Source organism: Tenrec ecaudatus, chromosome 1 (assembly GCF_050624435.1).
Source record: "Tenrec ecaudatus isolate mTenEca1 chromosome 1, mTenEca1.hap1, whole genome shotgun sequence".
NCBI classification, from domain to species: Eukaryota; Metazoa; Chordata; class Mammalia; order Afrosoricida; family Tenrecidae; genus Tenrec; species Tenrec ecaudatus.
This window is the reverse complement of record NC_134530.1, coordinates 63835526-63862438: the sequence shown is the minus strand read 5'-3', so window position 1 is coordinate 63862438 and position 26913 is coordinate 63835526. Positions and strand designations below refer to the sequence as shown.

At 42.4% G+C, this 26913-nt stretch overlaps 1 protein-coding gene across 2 annotated transcripts in view; it reads right to left on the bottom strand.

The window, feature by feature from the left end:
* Positions 1 to 26913, bottom strand: part of MACF1 (microtubule actin crosslinking factor 1) — a 384195-nt gene continuing 357282 nt past the window's right edge. Inside the window, exons 85-100 of one of the 2 annotated variants that reach the window (XM_075554201.1) lie at positions 26137 to 26296; positions 25678 to 25872; positions 25251 to 25379; positions 24388 to 24531; positions 23902 to 24090; positions 22323 to 22443; positions 21400 to 21563; positions 19500 to 19662; positions 18114 to 18268; positions 16653 to 16727; positions 15600 to 15617; positions 12266 to 12383; positions 5830 to 6041; positions 5227 to 5337; positions 2418 to 2547; positions 1 to 1477 (exon numbers count right to left, since the gene is read on the bottom strand). In XM_075554201.1, the coding sequence (XP_075410316.1) occupies positions 1221 to 1477; positions 2418 to 2547; positions 5227 to 5337; positions 5830 to 6041; positions 12266 to 12383; positions 15600 to 15617; positions 16653 to 16727; positions 18114 to 18268; positions 19500 to 19662; positions 21400 to 21563; positions 22323 to 22443; positions 23902 to 24090; positions 24388 to 24531; positions 25251 to 25379; positions 25678 to 25872; positions 26137 to 26296 (2341 nt within the window). In that variant the 3' untranslated portion in view covers positions 1 to 1220. The remainder of the gene's footprint in view (positions 1478 to 2417; positions 2548 to 5226; positions 5338 to 5829; positions 6042 to 12265; positions 12384 to 15599; positions 15618 to 16652; positions 16728 to 18113; positions 18269 to 19499; positions 19663 to 21399; positions 21564 to 22322; positions 22444 to 23901; positions 24091 to 24387; positions 24532 to 25250; positions 25380 to 25677; positions 25873 to 26136; positions 26297 to 26913) is intronic. The other variant, XM_075554202.1, reaches the window with a different exon arrangement.

The window sequence follows — 26913 nt, the reverse complement described above, 5'->3', positions numbered from 1 at the left end:
TTTGTACTGCAAGCAATTTTAATACAAAAGTGTCTTGTTTTTTAAACAGTTCATTGGTAGAGCTTCAGTTTCTGCCTCAATTAAAACCAATTGAGATAATCACACAGCAACGTGGTCGGAGCTGAAGAGGAACAGCAGCTAAAAAACAGGAGCCCCGGACAGCCCCTCTTCATGGTCACTTGGTCAGTTGACTTAACACACAAAAGAAGACGGGAAGCAAACGGGACTTGTTAACAAGTGTGCTGGTGAAGTCCTTTAAAGGATAAGCAAGTGTTTGTTGTAGGTCCTCATTTTCAAATCAGCTCATGGAATTCAGTCCTCTGTCTGTGGTAAGTTGATTGACCATTTAAATAAATAGCAAAAAATGCAGATACAGAGATCTGTAATTCACAACCCCACCAAGGAGTCTTGTATGGCCGAGGGCCTGGGTTCCCGAGCCAGAGCGCACAGGACCTGTTGGTGGCTAGGCTGGGTAGGAAGTTATAAACCAGGACTTGTAAAAACCCCAATGTTCTGACATTTTCTGAACAGTTACATTTACCCCTGAATTCTAGCAGCTATTTTGTCTTTTAAACACCCAATATTGAGACAGTATTCAAAGACAGTATTGCAATGAACTCCTTTTGTTGTATTATGTGCAAACATTACCTAGATGAGGTTCTTTCTTTAGCTAAAATCACACAACACTAAAAACAATGGAAAAAGCAGTTATAAGTGCCCTCCCCTCAGTCCTTGCTAGTTGAGGTGTCTGTGATTTACAAAAAAAAAAAAAGAGTTCCTTAAACACTGCAGGATTCTTGTGTTTTTTTTTAATATAATTTATCTTGCTGAGATAGCAAGTCAAGTTTATAAAGACGATGCATTTAGGAATACTCCTAAAAGATAAAGCAGGTTTATTACCCTGCACCGCGCAGAAACCCTATTTAGAGGTGGGTTTTTTCCCCCCCTTAATACACATCCTGACTTCCATGTTTTCCTCAAATATTTCATTTCTGGACCCCATTCAGTACAGAGTTCCAAGAGGCAAATTTTATCTACATAAATATTCACATGAAAATAGTAACTTACAAAAAGGAAGAAAAAATAATAAGGCAGCTTCATAACACAATTATTCTTTTACACTTTTAACAATATAACTTCTCCCGTTCAGAATAAATATACACCCAATTCATGGAGCAGGATTCAAGGTGGGCAGAGGCTTCAGAGGGGCTTGTACAGTGTTATCGTTTGGGGCCTGGAGTCCTGGGAGAGGCAGTGGTAGTCTTCTTAGACATAGTGGGAATTTTGGAAGGTTTGTTTGGCCCTCTCCTGGAGTTGCCCTGGCCACCTGCGGTGCTGCTTTCTGAAGTGTCGGAACAGGCAGACTGTGTCTCTAAAAGGTCAAAGTCAGAGGCATCGCTTCCTCGCCGGCTGCTGGCACGACTCCCAGCTCGACTCCCGGCCCGACTCCCGGGGCGACTGGCTGACTTTTTGGGGTCTGGAATTCAAGAATGAAATAGCAGGCTTAATGAAGGCAGTATGAGATGGAAGAACAAGTGGCCAGAGGTCAAGGTTTTGATCCTATTAATCTGACAGGGTATGTGGCCTAAGACCCTAGTTTCCTTATCTACACAGTGGTTGCTTTCTGATTCCACTGGGGCCCTTTTCTGGGTTTCTGGTTCTACTCTAGCTAGACACCTGCCTCCTCTTAGCAACACGGTCAGCTTACAGGCCCCAAACTGGATGCAAGTAGGGCTGCTGGTAGATTGCAGCTGATGAGATGGGCACTAGCTGGGGTAATGCACAGACAGGCTCAGAACATGTATGTATATATGTGTTTTTTCTCATGAGGAGCATTAACATGTGAACAGGGGTACCTTTCCCTGACGTTCTCAGCTCCCCAGAGATATAAATAAAGCTGGAGAGTTGCTAGGAAAATATGACTAAACAAGTTCTAGAGGTCTTGTCTTCCCTTTATAGTCTCAAATATCTTAATTTCTGACCGCTAGCTGTGGCTATGAAGAATCTGCTCTACAGGGAGGGAGGGGCAAAAAAGAGGAGCGGATGCCAGGGGCTTAGGTAGAGAGCAAATGTTTTGAGGATGATGAGGGCAATGAATGTACAAATGTGCTTTACACAATTGATGTATGTATGGCTTGTGAGAAGAGTTGTATGAGCCCCTAATAAAATGATTAAAAAATTAAAAAAGAATCTGCTCTCCGATGGCAAGTTTATTGTAGTGACCGGAGAAAGGGTAAAGGCAGGCCACCAAATTATATGCAGGGTCTCTTTCTGGCTGTCAGCCTAAGTGCGAGTCTCAGTATTTGTTCCTTGGAGAGCACAGTGAAGTGCCACTGATAGTCTGCTGTTTCTGGGTTCCTAGCCTGCCATGTCTTCTCACCCATATGCTGACACATAGGCACTTGGCAGACACTTACCTGCTCGATTAGTTTTGGCACCTGTGGAGGCCGGGGAAGAACTATTGCTAGTATCACCAGCTAGGGATGTTCGACTAGAATGAAACGTTGGTGTTGGTCGTTTCAACTTGCTGCCTGATGATGGAATAACCTTCAAAATAAATAAGTAATTAAGTAAGTGAAAAGGTCATATTTAGTTGGCAAAAGTTTTTGAAAGGAATTAAATTTTAAAGGGTATATATACTTAAGCCAATCTATGATTGATTGGTTGAAAAGCAAATTAAAAGTCCAGGAAAACAATAGTTTAATTTGAAAGTTTGTTAGTTCATGTGCTTGAGGATTCCCTAAATAAGGATTTTGTTACAATAAAAAATTCTAAAACATCTTCCAATAATAATAGTCTTATCCCAACTGGGAAAATTCCCCCTGAAATGGGAAAAAAAAAAAAAGTCTGCCAATTTGTAAGATTATAATAGCTATAATGAGCAGAAATATGGTACATGAGTAAAATTTTTAAAAAATCTACTATAATATACTCTTTGGTTTTAGGGTTTGAAACCTTAAGGTTGGGCCCCAAATATGGAACACAGAGACATAGTAATAAATAGTCTGCTCTCCATCAGGAATTGGTATAGTTCCTTCAGTCGGGGTCAGAGCTTTGGCCTGTTTCCTCATTGGTAAAATGCAGAATTACTTATCTTGTGAAGCAAGTAAATCTGAGAAGTATGTGGGGGGGTGGGGGACGACGACTGTGGTTTCAAGGACAAAGCTCTGAATGTAGAGCTGGAAGATGGGGGAGTGGGGATGGGGGGGGGGTGGGGTGGGTGGGGTGTGGGGGTAGGGGGCTGAATTTGGGCTCTGTGAACACGTGGGCCTTTATTTCTCCCCCAGCTTCTTCAAGCTCACCTCCTTTCACAACATTGCCTCTTGCTCACTCCGTCCCAGCCACCCAGGTGTACCTTGCTGGTCCACCCACAGTCCAGGAAGGTTCCCTCCTGAGGCTGCCCCTAGCCACTCTCCCTGCCTGGCCTCCCGGTGTGGCTCACTCCCTCATTTCCTAATGAGCCAGGCAGGTCTTGCCTCCTCACCAAAAGGAAAACAACATCACTTTTAACCTTCTATTCCTTCTTTTCCCATAGTTCTTATCACCACCGAGTAGGGGTATTGTTTTTGCTCACTAATGCCTCTGCAGCAAAAATGTGTTGGATTACTACATGAGGTGTAGAAGCACTTCCTAAACCAGCAAAGAGCTACTAAAAAACCCAAACCCAAGCCCATTGCTGATGAATCGATTCTCACTCATAGTGACCCCGTAGGACAAAACAGAACTGTCCCAGATACACATTATTATTATTACTATTGTTACTAATAGCGCTCCATTTAAGACCATTTGGAAGAGGAAAAATATTTTAAATGTGGTTTAAAAGGCACACTACTAATCCCCACCCCAAAATCAATTATGTAAATTGTTTTCCAAGACCTTTAAGATGTTTATATAAATAAAGCATCCCATCTCATTGTGCTTCTTGTATTTGTTTATCAAGAGAAAGCAAAAGCGACAGAGTGATTAACATCCAAGCACAAACCCTCGGGCCCACACAGGAGGAAGAGCACCAGTTTCAGAAGCTACCATGAGCACTGCTGCTGGGAAGACCACAGCCCCCAAGACCTAGCATTCCACATCAAGATTTGGCCTGAACGTAGACCATCACTGAGTAAAGAAAAGGAAACTTCAAAATCAAACAGAACAAAAAATAAAAAATAAAGACATCCCCCCCCCCCAAAAAAAGGGGCAGCAACAAAAAAACCCACAACTGCTCAGGATAATATATGAATTTGTATTCCATAGTTAAAACATTAAAAATTTTAGAACTTTTAACACTTTTACAAAACAGGAGAAAGGAGAAAAGATAAGCTGGTTGAATCTTGGGGTTTTGGTGGCCGAAGGTTCCCAGATTATGTCCTAAAGCAGATACATTTCTGCACTGGATTTGAGCTTGGAGTGGGACAAGTCCCAAAGCAACAGGTTCCTCCTAGGCATTGGCTTTTTGCACCTCCCCAGTTCATCAGGCTGCGATTGGATGAAGGCAATACTGTCTTCTGAGGCACAAGAACCCAATGTCTCCTTGCAAGATCTCCAATCCACACTGACTGCTATCAAGGCAAGCTGCTAGGCCATGCTTCCTTTCTGAAAACACTGCTCTTCCAAAAGTGTGCAGGCATTTCAATGATGGTTATTAGTGACCAAGCATAATTGGTGCCACATGTATTCACATCAAGACTAGAGAAACCCAAGTGTTCAAGCCAAGAAATTCAGAAGCTAAAATCTGAGCCACAGAGCAGTGTTCACTGACAAGTGTGCTGGGCAGAAGTGGGTATGGCACCCACCCCTCAGACCAGTGTGGTGACACCAACCACTCTTTTGTTCTAAGCAAAGATAGTACATTGTTGAACATGCACCATGGTTGGATTTCAAGAGTTACTAACTCGTCTGTGTATTTGACACTTGGAGATGCCAAGAAGCTCGATTATATATCAACCAACAACCCAAAATAACCATGGTTTGCCATTCTGAGCAAGTATCATTCTAAACATTGTTACAAAGTAGTTAAAACAACCTCGTTTTAAACATCTCTTTATTTATCTCCAATTGTGGTGACTCCGAGTTAGAAACCCCTGAAACCTTTGACTAGATGAATCAGCTGTCAGAGCAAGCACCACAAAGATTGGAGAGAGCGTGGCTGGTGTCAGGAAGAAGAGCTGGTCAAGTCTTGGCATTAGCGAGGGCCTTGTCTTTACTGTGTCCTTAGTCAGCAAAGCCATACTCTACCTCGGGGCTGGGCAGCTGGAGGTCAGGATAATGGCTGTCCCTGACAGGGGTGCCAGCTTTACTGTTTACCAGCCAGGGTTTGTCATAACAGCGAGAGAGCTGAAGTGGAGTCTGTGAAATGGAAATCCAGAGGGAGGACGGGAACAATCGGAAATGGAACAGAAAGGGAGCAAATTGGGAACAGAAAAATAAATAGAATGCACTACATTTTAAAGAAACAAAACAAAATGAAACGCTCATCAGTCCAATGGGACGAAAGGGACTAGGTGGAAAGTCAGTGGTGTCCTTCATATACAACCCACTGTGACAACTCCAGGTCCAGAGACTGTCTAGATTTCCAACATTAATAACTCTGGATGGGCTCACTAGAAACCTGTGGAAAGAAACACTTCTTATCCTACCCAGCAATGGGTATTCTTTAATAAGCATCCTTTGCAGTCATCTTCAGGCCATGTGCCTGTGTACTACCAGGGCCTGGTCAGAGCCTGGCCTTTGAGTCTTCATGTCTCTCTCCGCAGTGGAGTCTTTCAGAGGCTATAATGGACAGACTGCTCTGCAGCGATGGGAAACAAGACAGGTACCACGATGGGGGTCAGTACATACCTTCGTACCACTGGCTGGGGTGGCTGGAGAAGATGGCATGGAAGCACAGCTGTGGTTACTTTGACTAGCACTTGAGCTAGAGCGGGTAGGGGAAGCTGCTCTGGAAGATGGCTTGGATCTTCGACCACGTGACCGGAAAGGGGTCATCCCCTGGGATGCCCCCTCTGGTAGGATGAATTTCTCTCTAAGCTCGATGTTAGTTCTGCCTCGGGCTAAAAAAGGGAATATGTCAATTAATTTTGACAAACAGATCTTTGGTAGTCATACAGTTGCTTGGCCCTGTGATAACAGTTCTGTAAGTGTCAGGTTTCCTAGCATCTGTAGATTCTTTAAGAAAGTCAAACACTTTGGTTTAGCATGAACTTGGTGTACAAAGTCCTGAGCCACTCTCTTCTCATGATGTTGCTTTGCCACTGCCCCTCCTGGGGTAAGCACACTAACTGATTAAGGTAAACAGGTGCAGCCACTCACAAATCTCCGACTTTAAAATCAAAACCTCTTTGCTCTCTCGTAGAACATGTGTATTTTTTGCTCAGATTTTACAGAATGCGTGGCAATGAAGTAGTAGAGAAAAATAGATTACAGAAATTGACATTGTTCAGGCTCTTCTATTTTAATTTAGTTGTTAATAACACCTCTACAGAAAGGGTCCAGGAGCCCAGGACAGAATCATTAAGAAGTAAACATGTGAAGAGAGAGAAAGATCAAGACCATGCACAGAATGTACCCATGAGAAACTTAAGTCAAAAACTGAAAGCATTAAGTAGCTGCCTGCAGGGGTAAACTGCCAAGTAGGAGAGGAACACCATCATGGTAGAAGGAATTCTGGGAATAGCACTGACTGTCAATAGGTGCTGTCCCACAGCTTCCTGGATCTATAAGTCAGAACTTAAGTGTGGATTTGATCTAAGAAGCTCCTAGTCTAGCAAACACAAATGTTAAATGTAAGCGGTCTGACGGATACAAGAGGTAATTTCTTCTGGAATATGTGCTTTCTTTAGATGTTTTCTCACTGAAGATATATTCCGCACGAGCCCTCTAGTGCCTCAGACATCTTAATATGCTGACTTGTTAGAATGTACTTTCATTAGATGTTGCCCAGTCCGCTCCGAGTCTTAACAGACCCCAGATGACAGAGTACAACTGCTCAGGTGCAGTGGGTTAAGCACTCGTCTATAACCCAAAAGGTGTTGAGGTGTGAGCCCACGGGAGAAAGACATGGGTTTCATCAACCTGTCCTGCTACTGACATTTCCATTCTTTGGACACGTGGCTTTACTAAGACTGTCCAGATACTTCTTGGTCTTCCTGGTTAGTATTACTTCTGAGCTGCAGCTGAAGCAGCACCACCTTTTCCGGATGCCCTCTGCACTCTCATGGACAGACCCTCTGCAACTCCAAGGGCAGACTGATCCCTCCCCTTCCCTCGCTCTCCAGTTTGCATGTTATGTCACATGGTTTGTTTTTTTGTTGCTGCATGTTTTGTATTGCATGTTGTATATCCACGTTTGCTTCCACCATTAGGCTGTGGAGTTCTAGAGGTAGGGCTGTCTGCCATCTTAAAATTTCTTTGGATCCAAATGCAGGGTCATATTTATGGTTTGAGTAGGTATGTGTTCAACTTTACTATCCTCTGAAAATGGAGTAGACTTTCAGCATTTTCGAGGGATGCATCTCACAACCTGTATGAATCCTTCAAATAAAAAGTCATCATGATTGCCTGGGGGACAAAACCAGAGGCTTAGGCTTGTGTCGGGGCTGAGGCAGTGAAGCTCACTCTATGGCTATGTGACTACACTTGCGCACCAGTACAAATGCAATACATTTGTTTCATGGCATAAACCTAGAAGTGAAACTCAGCACTGCCAAGACAATGAAGAGAAACAACAATTCCAAAGTTTTGCCCTGAGAAAAACCTAGGAATAGAAATTAACCAATATTACCACTGACAAATTTAATCCGCATATTTTTATTTGTAAACCTGTTTAATTCTATCACAGGATCCTATGTAACCATGCTAGACCCCAAGCCTCTTTTTGAGTTAGGTGTCCTCTTTTCACGGCTCATTAAATGACCTCCCAAGGGGCTAAAGGATGCCTCACTCCCTTCCCAGCTGAGGACATTCAGCATGCTGGAAAATTCTAGTTCATCATGTTCCCAGGTCTGCTTATGTGGGATGAAAAACCAAACATACTCAGACCTATCTTCACAGCCAATCCCTAGCCAATTTGTCAGGTCACTTCCTGGGATAGTATTTCACTAGCTAGATATTCTATGATGACGGATCCTCGATCTTCATCCACTGAGGCTGTTATATGTAAGTATAAAAATTACTCAACACTCGGCTTTATAGCAAATGGAAATTGTAAACAGTGGCTAGGCAGCTTTTGCATACTTCCAAGAAAACTCGTTTGGAAGGCTTTAACTCAGGAGAAAACCATCATAAAAATGTTTAAAAATCATACTCAATGTGAATGAGGGTGAGGGAGCATGGAGTGGAGACCCAATGCCCATCTGTAGACAATTGGACATCCTCTCACAGAAGGGTCACAGGGAAGAGATGAGCCAGTCAGGGTGCAGTGTAGCACAGATGAAACACACAACTTTTCCCTAGTTCTTCGATGCTTCCTTCCCCCCACTACCATGACCTCAATTCTATCTTACAGATCGGATGAGACCAGAACATATACACTGCTACAGACAAGAGCCCACAACACAGGGAATCCAGGAGAGATGAGCCCCCAGGGCCAACAATGAGAGTAGAGTTACCAGGAGAATTAGGGGAGGGTGGGGAGAGAAAGGGGGAATCAATCGCAAGGATCAACCTATAACCCCCTCCCCGGAGATGAACAAAGGAAAAGTGGGTGAAGGGTGACGGTGGACGATGTAAGATGAAAATAATAATCTAAAACTTATCAAAGGTTTGTGAGGGCAGGTGGGCAGGGGAAAGAAAGCAAAGTGGAGCTGATATCAGGGGCTCAATGGGAACAGAATACTTTGAAAATGATGATGGTAGCATATGTGCAAATGTGCTTGAACAATTGGATGAATATATGGATTGTGATAAGAGATGTAAGAGACCTCAATAAATGTATTTAAAAAAACAATTAAAGAAACCCCTAGGTGAAAAAATATATTGGATAGCAAAAGAAAAAAATAAATATGACTTCATAAAAATAAAAAATGTTTATATCCTAACTAGGCCTACACCAGGGAAGATCTCAGTGTCAGAGTAGATTCTGACTCACATTGACTCTACAGGGCAGAGAGAACTAGCTGCCTGTGGGCCTCTGAGGCCGTGATCTTTATAGGAACTATAAAATTGCTCCTCGGGGACAACCAGTGGGATCCAACAGGGGTTAGCGACCAACATGCCACCCACTCACTACACCACTGGAACTCCTACACTAGACCAGACAGTGTAGCTAATTAGGTTTGCCCCCCCCTTTAAATTTTCTTCTTTCTCTGTATTTTCCATTCTCTTGGATCTTAGGCCTTTATGATCACAATATTGAAATTCTCATATTTCTGTTGTTCTCATCTTGGTAAAGAGGACAATAAATGATTCAATTCGTTGGTGTAGTTGTTACCTTATGGGCTGTTACCTGGAAAATCAGCAGTTCGAAACCATTGGCTGCTTTGAGGCAGAAAGATGAGACTCTCTACTCCCATAGAGTTATAATTTTGGAAACCTATATAGTTGTCCTCGATCCTATATAGGATTGCTATATAAGAGTTAGAAATGAGTTGATAACACCGAGTTTTAAAGCACTGTAAATGTACTCAGCAGGAAAGGGAGTTCATCTTTTTAAACAGCTGTATAAATGGAGATGACACATGAGTGTGCACAAAGGCATTACAATATTGTCATAAATTTTGTAGTGAGTATAACAACCTACAGACCAGTGACTCAAACCTACGCCAACAGATGCTGCTAGAAGCCACATGAATCCTCACAGAACTCTGGACAGCCTCACATAACTTTTCTCTTTTCAATGTTCATGCTATCTGTCCCAGCAGATATGAAAAAGCACATTTTGTTTGATCAGAAATAGCTCATCCCATTCACCTCTGGTGGAGTTACAACGTCTACAAAGCTGCTGGGGAGTTTTCCTCTCCACAATCAATGGAATCACGGTAATTATTAAGCTTGAAGGCGGCGTTCCATGATAAGAACAGAAGAAAACCTTACCTTGTTTGCTCCAAGAATGCTGAAAATGGCTACTATGTTCCATAGGAAATAGCTATGAGATGGTCCTCCCAATTTCTTTGGGGTCCCAGTTTTTAAATGCTAAGATGAGGACAAAGCAGGCAGTGCTCTCCTTGGCCGGCAGCGTGATGTTATTGTATATCGAGCAAATACAGCAGGCAGCGAGTAAACAGGCAACCAAGGATTACAAAATGCTACATGCATGTCTTTGGTTTAGTCTGACACATACATAACAAGATGACAATGTGTACCGATAGATTTAGAAAGGAATAATGTTTTATTGTGTTAGGTTAAAGTAATGTATTTACTCAACCCCCCCCCCCCGTTTCTTTTGACTTTTCCTTATTTAAACTCAAGTTTTCATCAAAAAAATTGTTTTCAAAATGAATTACCTTTTTAGAAAAGAATTCCTGGTGAAAATTTCATACTGCGTAACATTCAACTGTAGTTTACTGGATGAAATTCACAATGAGTCAACAGAAAAGTGGGTGAAGGGAGATGTCGGGCAGGGTAAGATATGACAAAATAATAATTTACAAATTATCAAGGGTTCATGAGGGAGGAAGGACAGGGAGGGAGGGGAAAAATGAGGAGCTGATGCCAGGGGTTTAGGTCAAGAGCAAATGTTTTGAGAATGATGAGGACAATGAATGTACAAATATGCTTTACACAATTGATGTATGTATGGATTGAGATAAGAGTTGTATGATCCCTTAATAAAACGATTAAAAAAAAGAAGAAATTCACAATGAGTTAAAATTAAAAGAACTATTCATGGGCCCATCTGAATTCATGTGAGAATTACCCTTCTGCCCTGTCCCCTTTAAATGCTTCAGACTATAAACCACTTCCAGAGAAGTTATATAACTGTAAACATTTTTTCTTCTAAATTTAGAAATACACTTCAGTAATTGGATTATGCAGGCTGGACAATCATGAATGCAGAGAAAGGGGTGGCGGCGGCATGCTGGCCTCTGAGACACACAGCTCTGTAGTCCGAAAGAGGCGGCTTTGGATTTGGAGTCAGCCTTTGACACGTGTCTCTGTGCCTCAATTCTCCCCTCTATAAAGTGGAGCTAATGTCCCCTAACCCTCACAGGGTGGTGACGCGGCACAAATAGAACATTGGCTCTAAAGTTCTAACAGCATGCGGCACATAACACCCAGAGAATCTGGTAAATAAACACAAACTCAGACTAAGCTCCCTGCGTGCCATCTCAGAGTACTTTGTGCCTTCCCTTACAGAAGTTAGAAAAGTTTCAGTCGGGCTATTTCAAAGCATTCATAATGACAGCAGATATCACAGAGCCGGGAGGTGTTACAATTTAAAAAGCAAAGCCATTCTTAATGGGCTAGGGTGTGGTTAAGAGGGACAAAGCTTAAAAGCCAACCTATGGGAGACTGACTGGAAATTGAAGAGCTGGAATCAGAGCGCTTTATTTTACTCCCAGGATGGTGAACTAGAATAAAAAAACATATAAACACAAAGAAAGAGAGACAGCAGGAAACGCAGAAACTGGTCAAGAAAGAGACGAAGTGGCAGACAGAGGGCAGCCTCCTGAACCCACATGCAGTTCAGCTAATAAGACAGAATAAAAGGACACAGGGGATGAGGATTTAGCAACTGGTATTTTTCGTTCCTGGATGCAGGCCTCCCAGAGCCACAGCTGCAGGTGCCTTCACTTGAGGGCAAACTAAATTTATTCTCTTCTCTCGCCTTTGGGCTGGTGTGCCAGCAGTTTCTGTGTTTATTAGACAGCCATGGGCTTGCTTAGAAGTGTCCTTCCTCCTCCCTCCAAGGGGAGGGGGCTCACCAGACCTTCCCTGCAAGGAAAAGGCCCAGTCCCTCAAATTTCAGTGACAGGAATGACAAGAAAAGGGGTAAAGCACCAAGGAAACCAAAGGGTTGCATCAGGCTCCTTTTCAAGCCAGTAGTAACTTCATACCCAAAACCAGTATTTGGATGACATCAACAAACTCAACTCTCCTGACTACTTCCCTTTGAGTCCTGTCTCCCTGACAGCATCACCCTCTCCTGCTGCTTCCCTTGGTCCCTGACTGCCATGCCTTGAGTGCTAATCTGTGCTAGGGGGAATCACACCTGGGCAGCTTAACAACAAAACACCACACCAACAGATAGTAGCTACCATCAATACTCTCTGAGAGCGCAAAGGGTCAAGGTGTGTGCACATCTAGCACGTAATTCATGCTCAGGACAGTTCCTTACCTCGGCAGGGATCATTTTTCACTAAGAATTCATCCAAGGCCATCCATCCTCCACCAACTCGAACCATTACTGTGCTGCGCAGAATACGGACCAGCCGCAACTGCTGAGAATCCCCAAACTGTGGAATCAATGTGAAAGTCAATGAGCATGCATTAAACCAGGTCTAACTTTTCTCTTGTTACAAAGCAGACTGTATTCAGACAGGAATGAAACTTTGGTAAGGAAAATCTGATATACTATTTTCAATTTCTGTATTTTTCATAATTTTGTTTTTTAAAACAAAAGAACACAGAAAGGCAAAAATATCAGACACACTTTGTTGGGATAAAGTTAACTTTTGATGGTCACACTTTTTCCCAGCACCCAAATGGGGGCAGGGGCAAGAAGAGACCACATGTTAGCTCACTTTGTTTCCTTTAAAGACTGTCCCAAAAAAAAAAAAAAAAATAAAGACTGTCCAAATTAAAACCCAACTTTTCTTTATAGACAAATTTGTTCTCATACCAAAGAAAAAGGAGCTACAAAGGGGATGCCACCTTCTGAATACAGTGTGCTCAATGGTAAGAGAGAGAACAGTGAGTGATATCCCAAGCCTTAGGAAAACCCTTGCAAAGCATCATCATGAAAGCTCAGAAGGAAACCTGATTTTGCGTGTGGCAGATTTTCAGAGAGAATCTCTAAGAATTCTCCAGTTGTGATGTCATTAGCAGAGACAGCTCTTCAGCTGAACAAATGATTAGATGTTATTTACACTAAAATTTGGGTGAACAAATCAAATCTTAATTTACCAACTTGATGACAAACAATATTCTATAATCACTTTGGGATGCCAAAACAAGCATGACTTTGTTAATTATTTTTCCTTTTCTACTTCCCAGCCTGTCAAAATATCTGGAGTTTCCCATTGTACATTCTCTTCCCAAAATGAAGAAAGAGGTATACTACGATCCTAAAGCAGAAAGCAAATTTTAGATGGGAGAAATGGAGTTCCTGAATTTACTTAATTCCAAGAGAATGTTCCTAAGAAAAGAGGAAGCTTAATTACTTAATTAGGCTTTTCTAAGTTATAAAAGGAAATCAAACTTTGATACACAGCTCAAAATTGCAAATGCTAAAAAAGATGCTTAAGAATGCAAAACTAACCTCCTCCAAAATCAGTGCACTTGTAGTCACTCTCCACACTAGGTGGCCGCACAGACACTTGTGCACTGTTTCTACAAAGTGCCTGAAAAAATACTATGCCCCTCCCTAGTCTTTTATTTTGAAAATAAAGAATCCTACACCCTTCATTTCATACGGTGTTTGAATTTGTATTCAAAGTGACTACAGCCATTGCACGGTGCACTAGGAAGGGCACTGATATGGGAACCCAGAGATCTAAAGGGACAGACACCCTGTCATAGGAAGAACTCTCCCTCCTCAGATGGGCCCAGTGAGCGAGACTCCGGTGACCCCCAGCACTGAGGAGCTTACCAGACCCAAGAGCAGCGATGCCTGAATCACTGGATGGAGTTTTCTCTTGTTGGGTGAGGGGAGGATGGGATTAAGGTCCTGTACGTGCACCAGTGTGAAGCAACTACTGAGTTCTGCAATTCGTCTGCCAGCCTTTACAATTACTCTACTTCACAATTCTTTTTGATTTCTTATTAAATATCTCTTTTTAAACAATTCAAACTCATTTATATTACGCTATGAGGAGTAGGAAGTTTGAATCAAGTCAGCAACCAGAGTATGAGGCCCCCGTAAGGGTGCTGGCTGCCTTAAAAATGAAGAGCTGTGAAAGTCGGGCTGGCTGTCAGGCAGAGACTCCAGAACAACGTCTGGCCACCATGATGGCGAGCAGGGCTCCTGCAATAGCTCTGGTGTTGGCTGTGTAACCACAGCATGCAGACCTAGAGGTTCTAAGGTGCCTGTGTAAAATGAAACAAAGTGTCATGTTGTTTCCAATACTGGAACAATATCCTTGGACCTGCTCCTGGTCAGTGGGGCAGTAGAGCAGCCAGTGATGCCTCTTCAAAGAACGCCCCCCAGGCCTCTATGTGGCCAATAGTAAACAGGCTGTATTTGTACTCTTATGCAATGATTTACTTAAGTTAATTTGACTGGCCTCATTTTCCCTTAAATGTTAATGTGATTAGTGATTATTGTAGTGCCTGGAACTTAACAATGAGGATCTCAAATCAACTCTTAGTATTATTAATTTCATATCACACTGACAGATTTTACTCATGCAACTTCCTTCCGTTTAGACAGGATCCCAGAGCCCTCAGAAAGATCTGAAAGGTTAAAATTACCAAGTGGAGTGAAAGCATCTTGTCTTCTTTCTAAGTCTGTCATTTGATACCATTACATTTTGGATAGCTGGCCATAATTGGCTGGCTCCGGGCTACAGCCAATTAGGATTTCTACACTATACTTCTCATGTACTTATTACAGGTAGCCCCTCACTTAAACAATGGTTACAGACACTGTTACAGTCAGTTCTGATGCAAGTTGATTATCTTTTTATTTTTAAGTCATTTTATCAGGGGCTCTTACAGCTCTTATGACAATCCATACATCCATCGTGTCGAGCACATTTGTACATGTTGCCATCATCCTTTTCAGAGTATCATTTTTAAAAAGAAAAGTTTTTCTTATCATTGCCTTTTATCATTCTCTTTAAAAGAGCTGATCTCTGTCCTTGGGGTTGGTATGAGAATAACATGGGCAACTAATGCACTGCAACATGGTCACATTGTAGGCAGCCCACATTACTAACAATACGATGTGCCCCAAACAATCAAAACAAAAGAACAACGAAAGGCTGAAAGTTCTGAGTGCTCTTCAGTGCAAAAAAAGTTGTAGGTTGGGCACTACCTGTTATCAATATTAAAGAAATTTAAACAGTCTCAGTACTAAAGCCACTCAAGTACTTTTTCTCACTTGTGTAGAGTATAAGACTCATGCTCACTGTTAAAAGACTTTGATGTCAATCAGCCTGTGCTGTGTGGTCTGATTCTAATTCAGGAGCATTAAGACCAACTCCTTTTAGAAGTGGAATGATTCGATACCCTAGGCCTCAATTTCTCCAGAATCATGTTACTTATAACAGTCCAGGACTGCCACTGACTTTTATCCTATCAACTTTGAATAAAAAATTTCACCTTAAAAAAAATCACTCATTTGCTTTGCTTTGTAATACTGGTCCTTTAATTGTTTCTCCACTTGGTAAGATAACCAGATGTGATCCAGGCATGCTTCAGATTACATCCTCTCCCCACAGCACAGATCAGGCGGCATTAACTACACAGGCCATTCCCAGTGAGAAAGAATGTTGCAAGGCACACTGTACCTGATTGCCGAGGAAGAACTACAGACAGTAAGAATAAAGGACGGAGGAAGTGGAAGGAAAAAAAAGAGAACACGTTGTCAAATTAACACTAGGGCATGAAAACTACGCAGTCATGTTACCAGACTTCAAACAGAGTGACAAACAGCTGACCCCAGATAGGTTGTTCTTGCTAACTCATTTCCCATATGCATAAATCATTTTTTATTTCTCACAAAAACAAGGAAGCAAAACCCCACACACAAACACAAAATACCTTGGAATTAATAACTAAATGCCCTGGGTCAGATTCAAAGCAGAATCACTAAAATACTGTCCAGCTAATAATAGCATACTGTACTTTTGATGAACTCTGAGGACATTTTTGATGTAAACTAGATTTGTCTACCTCAGTACACATAACTGTGCTATCTGGCATGGCCACTTAAATCCTCTCGGCCAATACTAGACTTTACGTAGGACTTTACAGAATTCTGACAGGCTACTGAATATATGCATATTTTAAGATCCCTGGCTTAAATCCTTTCTATACTAACTATGGTGCTCCCCCCCCCCCCCCCAAAGAAGACCACTGAGCCTGGCATCTTCCCAGTGCCTCTAGGCCCCATTTGTAGACTGGCTCAGAGCAATATCTCTTGGGGCCTAGCCACAGTTCCTCCAGCCTTCTCTGAGCCTTAGAGCTGTTGAGGTTCACGATGACCAGACTTTAGGGGAAGACTTTTTTTGGTAAGAATGGCCAGCCATTAGCTATAATGGTTTATTTATTTTGGTAAAGGTACCTCATCTCCCAAGTTTTGGCCAGTAGTGAAAAGTCTCTGATCTCAGAACTCAATTACACATAGGCAGGGCACCAAGCTTAGTCCATCAGGACACCTGCCAGCTCATATGTGCAGACACGGGGTCAGGGCGTGAGCACCTCTCAAGTCCCATGGCCTCAGTCTCCCATCATCCGTAGATGTGAGGTAGAGTCATCCAGTTTGCTGTGGGTTAAGTTGATTTCATCTACAAGGACCACATATGAAGAACTACCACAAAGGATGGTTTTCTTTTCCTTACCCGGTATTTATTCTCTCCAATCTGCTCCACCTGAAATCTTTTTGCACACTTGCACTGAGCCACTTGTCTTGTGACCTATTGGTTTTAAACAAGAAACATGTGAAAAGAGCAAGACTTACTCTTTAGAGCAGCGGTTCTCAACCTATGTGTGGGTTGCAACTCCTCTGGAGCGGTGTCGAACAACCCGTTCATAGGGGTTGCCTGATTCCTAACAGTAGCAAAATTACAGTGATGAAGTAGCAATGAAAATAATTTTATGGTTGGGGGTCACCACAGCATGAAGAACTGTATTAAAGGGTCGCAGCATGTGGAAGGTTGAGAACCACTGCTTTAGAGAAACAGATTTTTACATCCAAACAGAAACTACTCATGATCTGTTCTGTAGGCATTTAAGGTTTCTAACACCGTTATTTGTCTTCTATTTAGAATAAAGGTTACTTACTAATCAAGGTAATCAAAACTTGGAAGGCAAAAGAGCACAGAAGAAATGCCCAAGAAACAAATACATTCTTCCATCCTGCTTTAAAATTCCTTCTAAGGAAAAAGTTGATACAATACTGACACTATTTTTAAATAATAAGGATAAACAGATAACCCATTTTACAATAGAAAAAAATTCTAAGGAAACATCTAATATGTGTCTTATCAAAACAAATAGGCTAATGAAGCAAATTATGACTGCTTTGACCTTTAACGTAAGAATCTGAGATGCCCTGGAAACTTGTCCTGGTGTGTTCCAGGGCCACTCTCCAAGGGTCGCAGCATGTGGCTGCTTCATTAACGAATCTGGGGATATGCACATGCTACTAAGGAAGATGGCGCAGGCCTGTTGACGCAGCTAACACTCACTGCTAACCTAAAGATCAGTAGTCTGAACCCCCCCAGCAGCAGCTCTGTAGCAGAAAGAATTCGCAGTCTGCTTCCATAAAAATTGCAGCCAAGAAAACCCGATGGGGCAGTTCTACTTGTCTTCTGGGTTGCTGAGTTTGAATCGACTTGATGGAACCCAATAGCAGCAATAGTAACTGCCATCTTCAATGAATGGACGCAGAGTCATTTTAACACAGAATCCTGTGGGTACATACTCTCTTAAAAATTACTTTCCAGTTCAGCTCTTAATGCCATATATGAAGACTACTCCCCTGGACTCTGAGGTAGGATTCTAAAGACTGAGAGATGAGGCAGCTCTAAACACAGTTAACTGTGAACCAGCAAGTGTGGTCCCCTGGAAAGGCTCTATACACTTCCTGAGCAACAATTCATGTGGACTGAGCTAGAGCTCAACCATCCAAGAGATCTTCTTTGCTCAACATCAGCCCAAAAGAGATCCTAACACAGAACTCTACATCATCACTTCCCAAAAGACAGGTCGAAGTGATGATAGGACAACTGCACCCAAACAAACTCAGGTCAGTAACAACTCAGTCAAGAATGCACTCAAAATACAATTATACACCATACCTCGTCCTCAATTTTATCTGCATCCGTTGTTGGTCGGTAAGCATCCTTATTGGGATGGAGAGCAGCCACAAATTCATAGTAATCAATGTAGCCATCACCATCTCGGTCAAAAATGTCAGCGACAGCAGTCATCTCTAACTTGGTGGTAGGGAACTCTGGTGGGATAGAAATCACAGTTTAAAACATTAACAAGAGGGCTGATACTAGTTACATTAGTATTATGTTTTGATTTTTATCTGAGAAGCAATCTATGTCCATTTTAGAAAATTTAGAACATACAAACTATTACAATGAAAATGGAAACATCACCCATAAACTAAGTTCTCAGCTTCTTTGCTTTCCACTTAACTTGGGAAAAGAAAAGAGTAGTTATTTCAGACCTACCAAAATATATTACAACCACTCATACAATACCTACCATCAACTTAAACATTTATCCATCCTACTATTGCTTTGTGCTTTGGCTACTTTAAATACACACACACACAATTTTAGAACAGTCATAATTTGGAGTTAACAGTATGACGTGTTTCCCGCCCCCTTCTACATTTAGATTACTGTCTTAAGTTCTTGTCAGATTGCTTTTTAAAAGTAAAGTGTGAATAATTGCAGTAGCCAGAGTAATTATTAAAACATAAACCACATCTTATTGTTCCTCTAATGAAACCATCTGATGAATGCCCACATCGACATTTCGAGATTATAATTTGAACTTTTTACCATGGTCTACCAAATCCTACTATGTCATCTGGCTGCAGCCTGCCACTACAACTTCATCTCTACCTCTCTTCCCACCTCGGTCATGACACTTAACACTCAAGCTGTGTTAACCTTCCCATCCATAGAACACACCAAGTTCATTCCATCTCTGCTTCTGTACCTGCTATTCCCTTTACATCAATCTCCTCTCCCAAATTATCACATGGCTGGAGCCTCCCTCCAAGTCTCAGGCTGGCAGACCTTGCCTGACCACTTTATGTAGAGTAGCAATGTGAGATGTGCTCTGTGACCTGAAGATGTCACTTAACTACCTCATGCCTCCATTATTGTTTCTGGTAAAAATAAGTGAGGCCATAAGCTCTGTAAAATGTAATATTGGTGTCAGAAACTACAACTCTGAAAAGTTAGTTTTATGAGCATTTTACATCAAACATGTTTTGCTTTGCCACAATGTGCCAAACAAGACTGCCTAGACTTTATTTTCATTCCCTGTAGAACTTTCCCATCAAAATGATGAAGCAATTATCAATAGGTAAATATAGTACTTCTTTTCCAAGACAATAGCTCTCACTTCAGAAAAGACTAGTTAGCCAGAATATTGCCTGTTTCTATAGAGTGCAAGAAGTTCCAGGTGTGACATGTGTTTAAAGTTATGACTGGACTCACTGGATGCTAAAATGCCATCGATAAATTCCTGACGGGTTATCTTTCCATCCTGGTCCTTGTCAATTCGTCGGAAGAAATCCATTACCCGAGACTTTTTGTGATTCATCCAACGCATATACTTTTTCCTCCAGACGTCAAAGTCAAAGTTGGCAAATTCCTTCAACTAAGCAGAAAGCAGCATGTCAAACAAGAGCTGTAACTTGGGGTCCCTCAAACATGCCCAAAGCATACTGAAGCTCTGACATTCAGTAAAGCCATGCAGACCTCCCAGGGAGAAGGCACACCAACTCGTAGTCTCCTTTGTGCCAGTATAATCTGGCTCCTCCATAGGAGATTGCAAAGCCATGATTAATTATACAAGCTGCGGCCTAACAGAGTGGAGGACATAGTCACTGGACAAACATCATGGGAAATATTTAGTATGTAGAAAAAGAATGGGTGGAGTTAGCCTTGCTTTCCCTTTGGGCTTTGTTGGGGAATCGCCCTTACAGACATGAGGGAATGGATCCAGAAGCAAGGTCCTTAGCACCTCTCACTTAGGGTATCTGAGAGGCATGATATCCACAGACACAGTCCACATCAGGAGGCTCATGTCTCTCAGAATTTTCTTCCTGAGACTTCCACAAGATAACTGGAGTTTCAGCTGAAAGCCTTAGGACCCCAACCCTGAGCCCAAGCATGTGTCTTTGGAACGGCCCCAGAGGTGGTATTTTGAATGGTTTCTGTGTCAAGTCTGTAGCCTTGAGAGAGAACGCTGACAGGCATGTGCAGTGGGCAAGTGACGCCCAGCATTCGGCTCGGTCAGTGGCACATGCTCAAAATGACTAACAGTGCAGCGGTTTCCCCTGGTCTTTCAAGCTCCCACGCTGGGAGGAAGGGGAAGAACAAAACAACTCAAAACCAAATAGTATTAAAACTCAACTGACCTACAGAAAAAACAAAAACACACAACACTCACTTCCAGGCACAGCTGCTTTGATAGGCACAAATAAAAAATATAAAAGATATTAGAAGTTCGCTTTGGAAACCAGAAAGCATACTACTATATTTTTAGACTGGACAATGATACTTCAGGAGACATGCTGGTGGAGCAGTGGTTGAGTGCTAGCCAGCTAACCAAAAGCCTGGCAGTTTCTAGCTCACCAGCCGGTCCAAGGGAGAAAGAGCAGACATAAATATTCTGTAAGAGTTACAACCTTGGGAACTACTTTGTCCTACAGGGTCACTGTGAGTCAGAATTGATTCTATGGCAATGAATTTGTAATACTTAAAAATAAATTTGCTTTTCATAATCTAGTAAAAGCTGCTAATCAATAGTTAAGATAACAAAAATTAATCTTTATTGTATAAATGTGCAGCTTATAGCTTTAAATAAAGGGATGAACAATAGTCATTTTTTGTGTGTAGAAACATATATACCTAAGTTAACTCTGTGAGGTTATTTTCCTGGTTCTCATTTGCAGCAAGGCCTGCCTCATATGGAGTAGTTGGCATCTTGCTTCCCAAAACCATGTGCTAAAACTAAGTTCTACAAGTTTCTCACAATTGTGTGTGAGACGGCTGCTCAGTACTGGCCTGTTTCTACCTCTGAAGCACATGGGTCATATTAAGAGGGTCTCAGAAGTGCAATCTTTTTGATGACTGGGTCACTTCAGAGGAGCTCTGGTGGGGTAGTGGTTACACACTGGGCTGCAGTGATTATACACTGGCTGTGATCTGCATGGTCGGTAGTTCAAAACAACCAGCAATCCTCGGGAGAAAGATGGGGTTTTCTACTCCTGTAAGCCAGTACAGTCTTGGAAAGCCACAGGGGGTTCACTCTTTATCAGCACTGACTCGATGGCAGTGAGTCTGGTTTTTTGGTTTTCCCTCCAGAGAAAGCCTCTTAGTGGGGCATTACCTCCTCCAGCCTGTCCAAGGCATCATTTAGCTTCCGCTGTCGTTCCAATGCTAACAGCCACACTTGTTGCCAGCGGGCAGAGAGCTGGTTGATCCTCGGATTTTTAGCTTCAGCTTGCGAGAAGATTGGCATGGGTGGAGGTGCAGGCTGGCTCAAGGGCTTCCCTAAGAGGGAATATTACAAGATTAGAAAAGGTGGTTTTTAGGGTGGGGGAGGGAGCCTGTATCAAAGAGTTCAAGAAGAAAATGTTTTGAAATCAATGGTGGTAGCAATTGTGAAATTATGCTTGATCTAACTGAATTATGGATTGTCATTAATATCTGTAAGAGCTCCCAATAAAATGATAAACAACAACAACAAGGTGGTTTTCAGTTTGTCAAGAGAAACAGCCATTACAAAGTATAAACTTGAATACTCCTTGTAGTCACATCTAGGTGGTAGTCAGTAAAAGAAATATGGAGCCAGGCCATATTTAGATGTGGAGGCTTACTGCTTCTCAAACTACTGATTCTCCTCTTCAGCCAACTGGTATTTATTTCCTACTACAACTTCACCGAATTTATTCTACCGTCCTGAGGAAATGTCAACTCCACCCAAATGAGCAATGAATTTATAGGAGCTGATTGACTTTATAAAATTAGTGCAAGCTAATTTGTATGTGGGCAGGTTACACTGATAAAACAATGAATAGGTCACTGAAAAAGAATTTACTTAATCATCTCAAAATTTCATGCCAATCCAAGACAACGGAACATTTTTCTCAAGTCAATTTAAGAAAAGCTGTAGAGACACAGACTTGGGTTCAACTCCATTACGGTTTTTTAAAAGTAGCTTTTTGGGGGAAGTGGGTGTAGACACGAAGAAAGTGCTCATTTTCTTTTGGCAGAAAGGAAGTATTAGAACAGAATGGATGGGAAACGTACTGCCACCACTGCGGGACTTCTCGGTGAAAGGCCCATGAGTAGGCTCGACGCTTTTCCTTTTGTATGTCTTGGTGACTCGGTCCACGTCAGGCTGTTTTCGAGTCATCTCCTCCATAAACATCTGTTAAACCCAAACAACAAGATACAGAGATGAGAGAGTTCTTGGACTCGGAATCAGGCCATTAGTTACTAACAAGGCCAAGCCCATGACTGCCTAAGGAACTGGCAGCTGCCCTTCTAATAAACATGACTGGGCAAGGCGCCTTGCCAGATGCTAAAGACCTGAAGGAGTTACACAGGGTATCTGACTTCAAGGTGCAACAGCAAAATGGCTGAGGTAATAAATGTGTAGGGGTTGGGAATGAGGATGAATGTACAGGGATTGGGGAGTGAATAGGAAACAGAGAGAAAACAGGGAACTAAAGGATGAGCGGAAAAAGGAAAGGACAAGTGATGACATTAACTCAGGGGGACTGGGAGCTGAGGGGCGGGGTCTGATCTCAACACTTTGAAGGAGATGAAATAGCAGGAGCTTGAAGGCAGAGCAGGAAAGAGATAAATCATCGGTGCCACTCACTCAGGAAGGAGTCAATGTAGGTAAATCTGATAGGAAATATATGAACTTGCTGGTTGGAACAATTATTCAGACACACTAAAAATACATTGTCTACAACATTCACTATAGATTATTAAAAACACATTTGCTTCACAAGGATGGATGATTAGTGAGACAGTTTAATGGAGCTTTCCTTCATTCAGTTTTAAATGTTGGTTTTCTTAGCACAACTCTGGACACATGCAAGTGGTCTTTCAGATCCCAGATGTAATGGGAATATAAACTAATGGGTCCTTAACTCAGAGGGAAGTCAATAAAAATAGGGTGTCTTAGACAAATTTTAAAGTTTCCCCCCAATATTCCAATCCATGGTATATGCCCTGTATAATCTCCTCCACTCCAGTAGGGGTCACCCGATTCATCACAGTAGCAAAAGGACAGTGATGAAGTAGCAACAAAAGTAATTTTATGGTTGGGGGGGGGTCACCACAACGTGAGGAACTGTATTAAAGGGTCGCGGTATTAGGAAGGTTGAGAACCACTGACCTAGGGTATGGTAAGATAGCCACCACCTTGTTTACCCTGTATTACATAAAACATTGTCAAGTGGGCGAGTTTCTCCTGCTAGCTGTGACAACATAAGCGCCCATGTTGTGAGAGGGTTATGTGCAAAAACCAGAGCAAGGTTTCAAAGTGCGGAGTGTCAGAAGAAAATGGGAGACCTCAGACCTATCACCAGAAGGAACTAATTCTGCCAAAAACTTGGCCAAGTCTGAAAGAAGATTTTGAGCTTCATTTGAGAAATACTGCTTACATCTTGATTTCAGCCTGGCAAGAACTTAAGTTGTCTCATACACAGACTTCTGACTCATGGAAACTGTTAAGGTAATGGATGGTGTTTTAAGGCATTGAGTCTGTGATGCTTTTGTTATGTTGGGTGTTAATTTGTAATGCACAAGGCAAACAAGATGGGTTCCAACAGCAATGCAGGCAGCATTAGTAATCACCATGTGATGAACACACCTGATGCTCAGCAATAAGGGCTTTTACTCGGTCAATATTCTGCGGAATTGGTTCCTGATCCCGCTGAAGGAGGGTGGTCTCAGCCCACTGGATCCATGCCAAAAGTTCTTCCAAGAGCTCAGCATTAGCCACCAGTTCAGACAGGGCTGTTTCAAGTCGCTGCTGGTGCTGCTTAGCCCATGTCAGGACCTGTGGAGAAAGCAAGCATGGTGCCATTCAGTCAAATCTTCACCCCCTTCTGTGTTTTTAAAGCCCTTTTCCATCTGACCCTCCCAATGATCGTGGGCAGACACCTAAAGCAGTCTAGATGCTTGGCTCTTATTATACTACTGACAGACCTGCGTGAAGAGCTGGAATAAGAAATCGGTGCCTGAAAGAGAATTTGGTACATCCTGTTTGGAAAGAAACCAAAGCTCTGTAGTTATTTTATTGCTATCAACACATTTTACATGGTGTATACAGTCTTCCTTTACATCAGTGACTCACCTCCTCCAACCTAGCTCGGATGATAGTGACCCAGTGTTTGATGGTAGTGATACAGTCAGGGTGGCACACAGCCAGAATGACCTCGCCCATTGCGACGGCTGCATTAACATCCATGCGCTTTTCTTCCACTTTCTTCATGAATTCCTGAACAAAAAAGAATTGGAAACAAAAACTTAAGAAATCTACTCTAGAGGGATTGTCAGCTTATGCTAAGGGGGTAATAAATATTCAGCATCTCCCCCATCCACCACGTGTTGACATCGATCCCTAAGCACTATTATTTAGGTGTTTTGTCATTTTCTTTCCAGTTCCAAGACAGGAAAGTGAAGGAATGAACCTTCTATGAAGGATCAAAAACATGCCCCCTTTCCTATTGTGTTTCATCCTTCTTCTGTTTTTTGTTTTGTTTTGACATAAATATGACGGCTACAAAACACCCACAACCAAATACAATGGCAAAGCCAAGATTAAAATCTGGGACATGTGAGTAAGGTAAAACTAACACAAAAATGAAAAGAGGAACCACCTTTTCCACCTCACTAGAAGAGCCAGAACGAGGCTTCAAGCACTACTGCATTGTACTTTGCAGCTTGGTAAGTGACAGGGATCAGACTAAGGTCCAAGGATGGTAAAAGGGAAGTCAAACAAAGGAACGTCCCAGGGAAGGGTAACAGAGAGGCAAAATAACCCACATTTTTCTTTACTCAGCAGTGCCATCGTTTGGCTTGTTTACAGCCAGTATTTTTAACTTTTTAAAAAACACAAATATTCCCAGTGAGCTCTGCCTGTTCTAGTTCTGTATTTTTCTAACAGGCAGTCTGATGTTTCCAAGCACAGAACAGGCTACCACAGGGCGGGATTACCTTGTGGGTGTCGATGAGAGACTGCAGGGCCTCTGTGTCATCAGGAAGGGCTCCCCGAAAGCGAAGTGTTTGCTCTGCTTCAGAAAGCCACTCGAGAAGCATGTGGACTGTGTCTCGAAACTCTTCTGCCTGAAATAACCAAACATAGAAGATAAACCGTGCTCTGCAGGCAAAGTCCTAGGGCATGCCGGGGAAAGCATCAGTGATGCTCCGCTTGATGGCTGGCTTAGACGCACCGCACCAAGGTCATCTTTCATTGGTGCATCTTTAAAAAATCAGTCATTGAATTATTTTATTCTAAGCTACATAAGTGTTAAAAGCTGTGTATAACATTCAGTTTGTCAATTTTTTTACTTTGTTACTCTGGCTATTTCCTAGTAAGAAAATCAAATCCACCCTCTTTGGGTTGTTTTGGCAAATCTCTTACCTGTTTTAAGGCCTGCTCGAGTCGGCTTTGTTTGGAGACTGAGAGCTTACACACAGTGTCCCAGCGAGTGCTCAGTTCCTGGAGCTGGCCTTTTACCCAAGTGGTATCATCTCGACTGTTCTCAATCAGCTCTCGGCCTGAGCGCTTCAGAACCTGGACAGTTCCTGTTCGCTTTCCCAGTTCCTTCTGGAAAACCTAGAAAAGAAAGAAAATTGGTTTGTCTGAGAAACGCTTTCAGTCCAAGAGACAAGGTATCAAATCTGGATCAGACTAGTTTTGGTAAATATTTTGTGACTGATACACAGCCCCCACCAACAGTTGCCTTAAACACACAGAGCAGGGAGCAGCCTCTGTGAACAGCAGACACGGGCTCTTCCTCCCCATTAAGCAGAAGGTGCACTTTCAGCTGGGACCAAGCAGTCTTCCTTCCCCCAACGCAGCCCAGATCTTGCCCCTCACCTTATGGGCATCCATGAGGTTCATGACGAGGTCGAGGTCCCCGTGCACAGGCTGGTCCTCAGCCAGCTGCGGCTCCACCTTGTACAGCCAGTCAACCAGAGCCTGCAAAGCATCCATGAACTGGCCTGAAAACAGCAGGGCCTCCTCCAACTTGTGCTGCCTGAGAAAAGCGCACAAACCCCACCATGGTTAAGGATTCATTTTATGACGGGCGCACATTTCTGACTGCTGACAGGGAATATTGTGTGAGCTCCATACAGAGAGGGGGCTCATGTTTGAACAGTTAGAAATACTGTTAAGAGTGACTAAGAAATGAAAAATATAATCAAGGCCACAGAAATGTACATGTAGAAATTACTTGCTATGTATATCTCACTATAATAATTATTTTTTAAAGTGACTAAGAGATGATCACTCTTGAGAATGGGTTAGATCTAGTACAGGAAAAAGAACACTCCTTAGAAGCATCTTATAGCGCTCAATGGCTACATAAACGGAATACCCTAATGACTCAAGGTCTTCATTAATTACTTTATAACACATTCCAATAGAGGATTCTGCTTTTGATAACGTCTTGTAGGGGTTTGCAGTGATTATCTCTGGGATGCCTCTTAACCATTGAACCTCACTTGCCTCATTTAAATACAAATAGTGCATAATCCAGAGGGCTATCATAAAAATGTTATAAAGCAGCATTACAGAGTGAGAGGCAGTGGATGAAAGTCCCAGCTTTAGAATCAAACTGCCAAGGTTCAACTTCAGCTCACCCACTTGGTG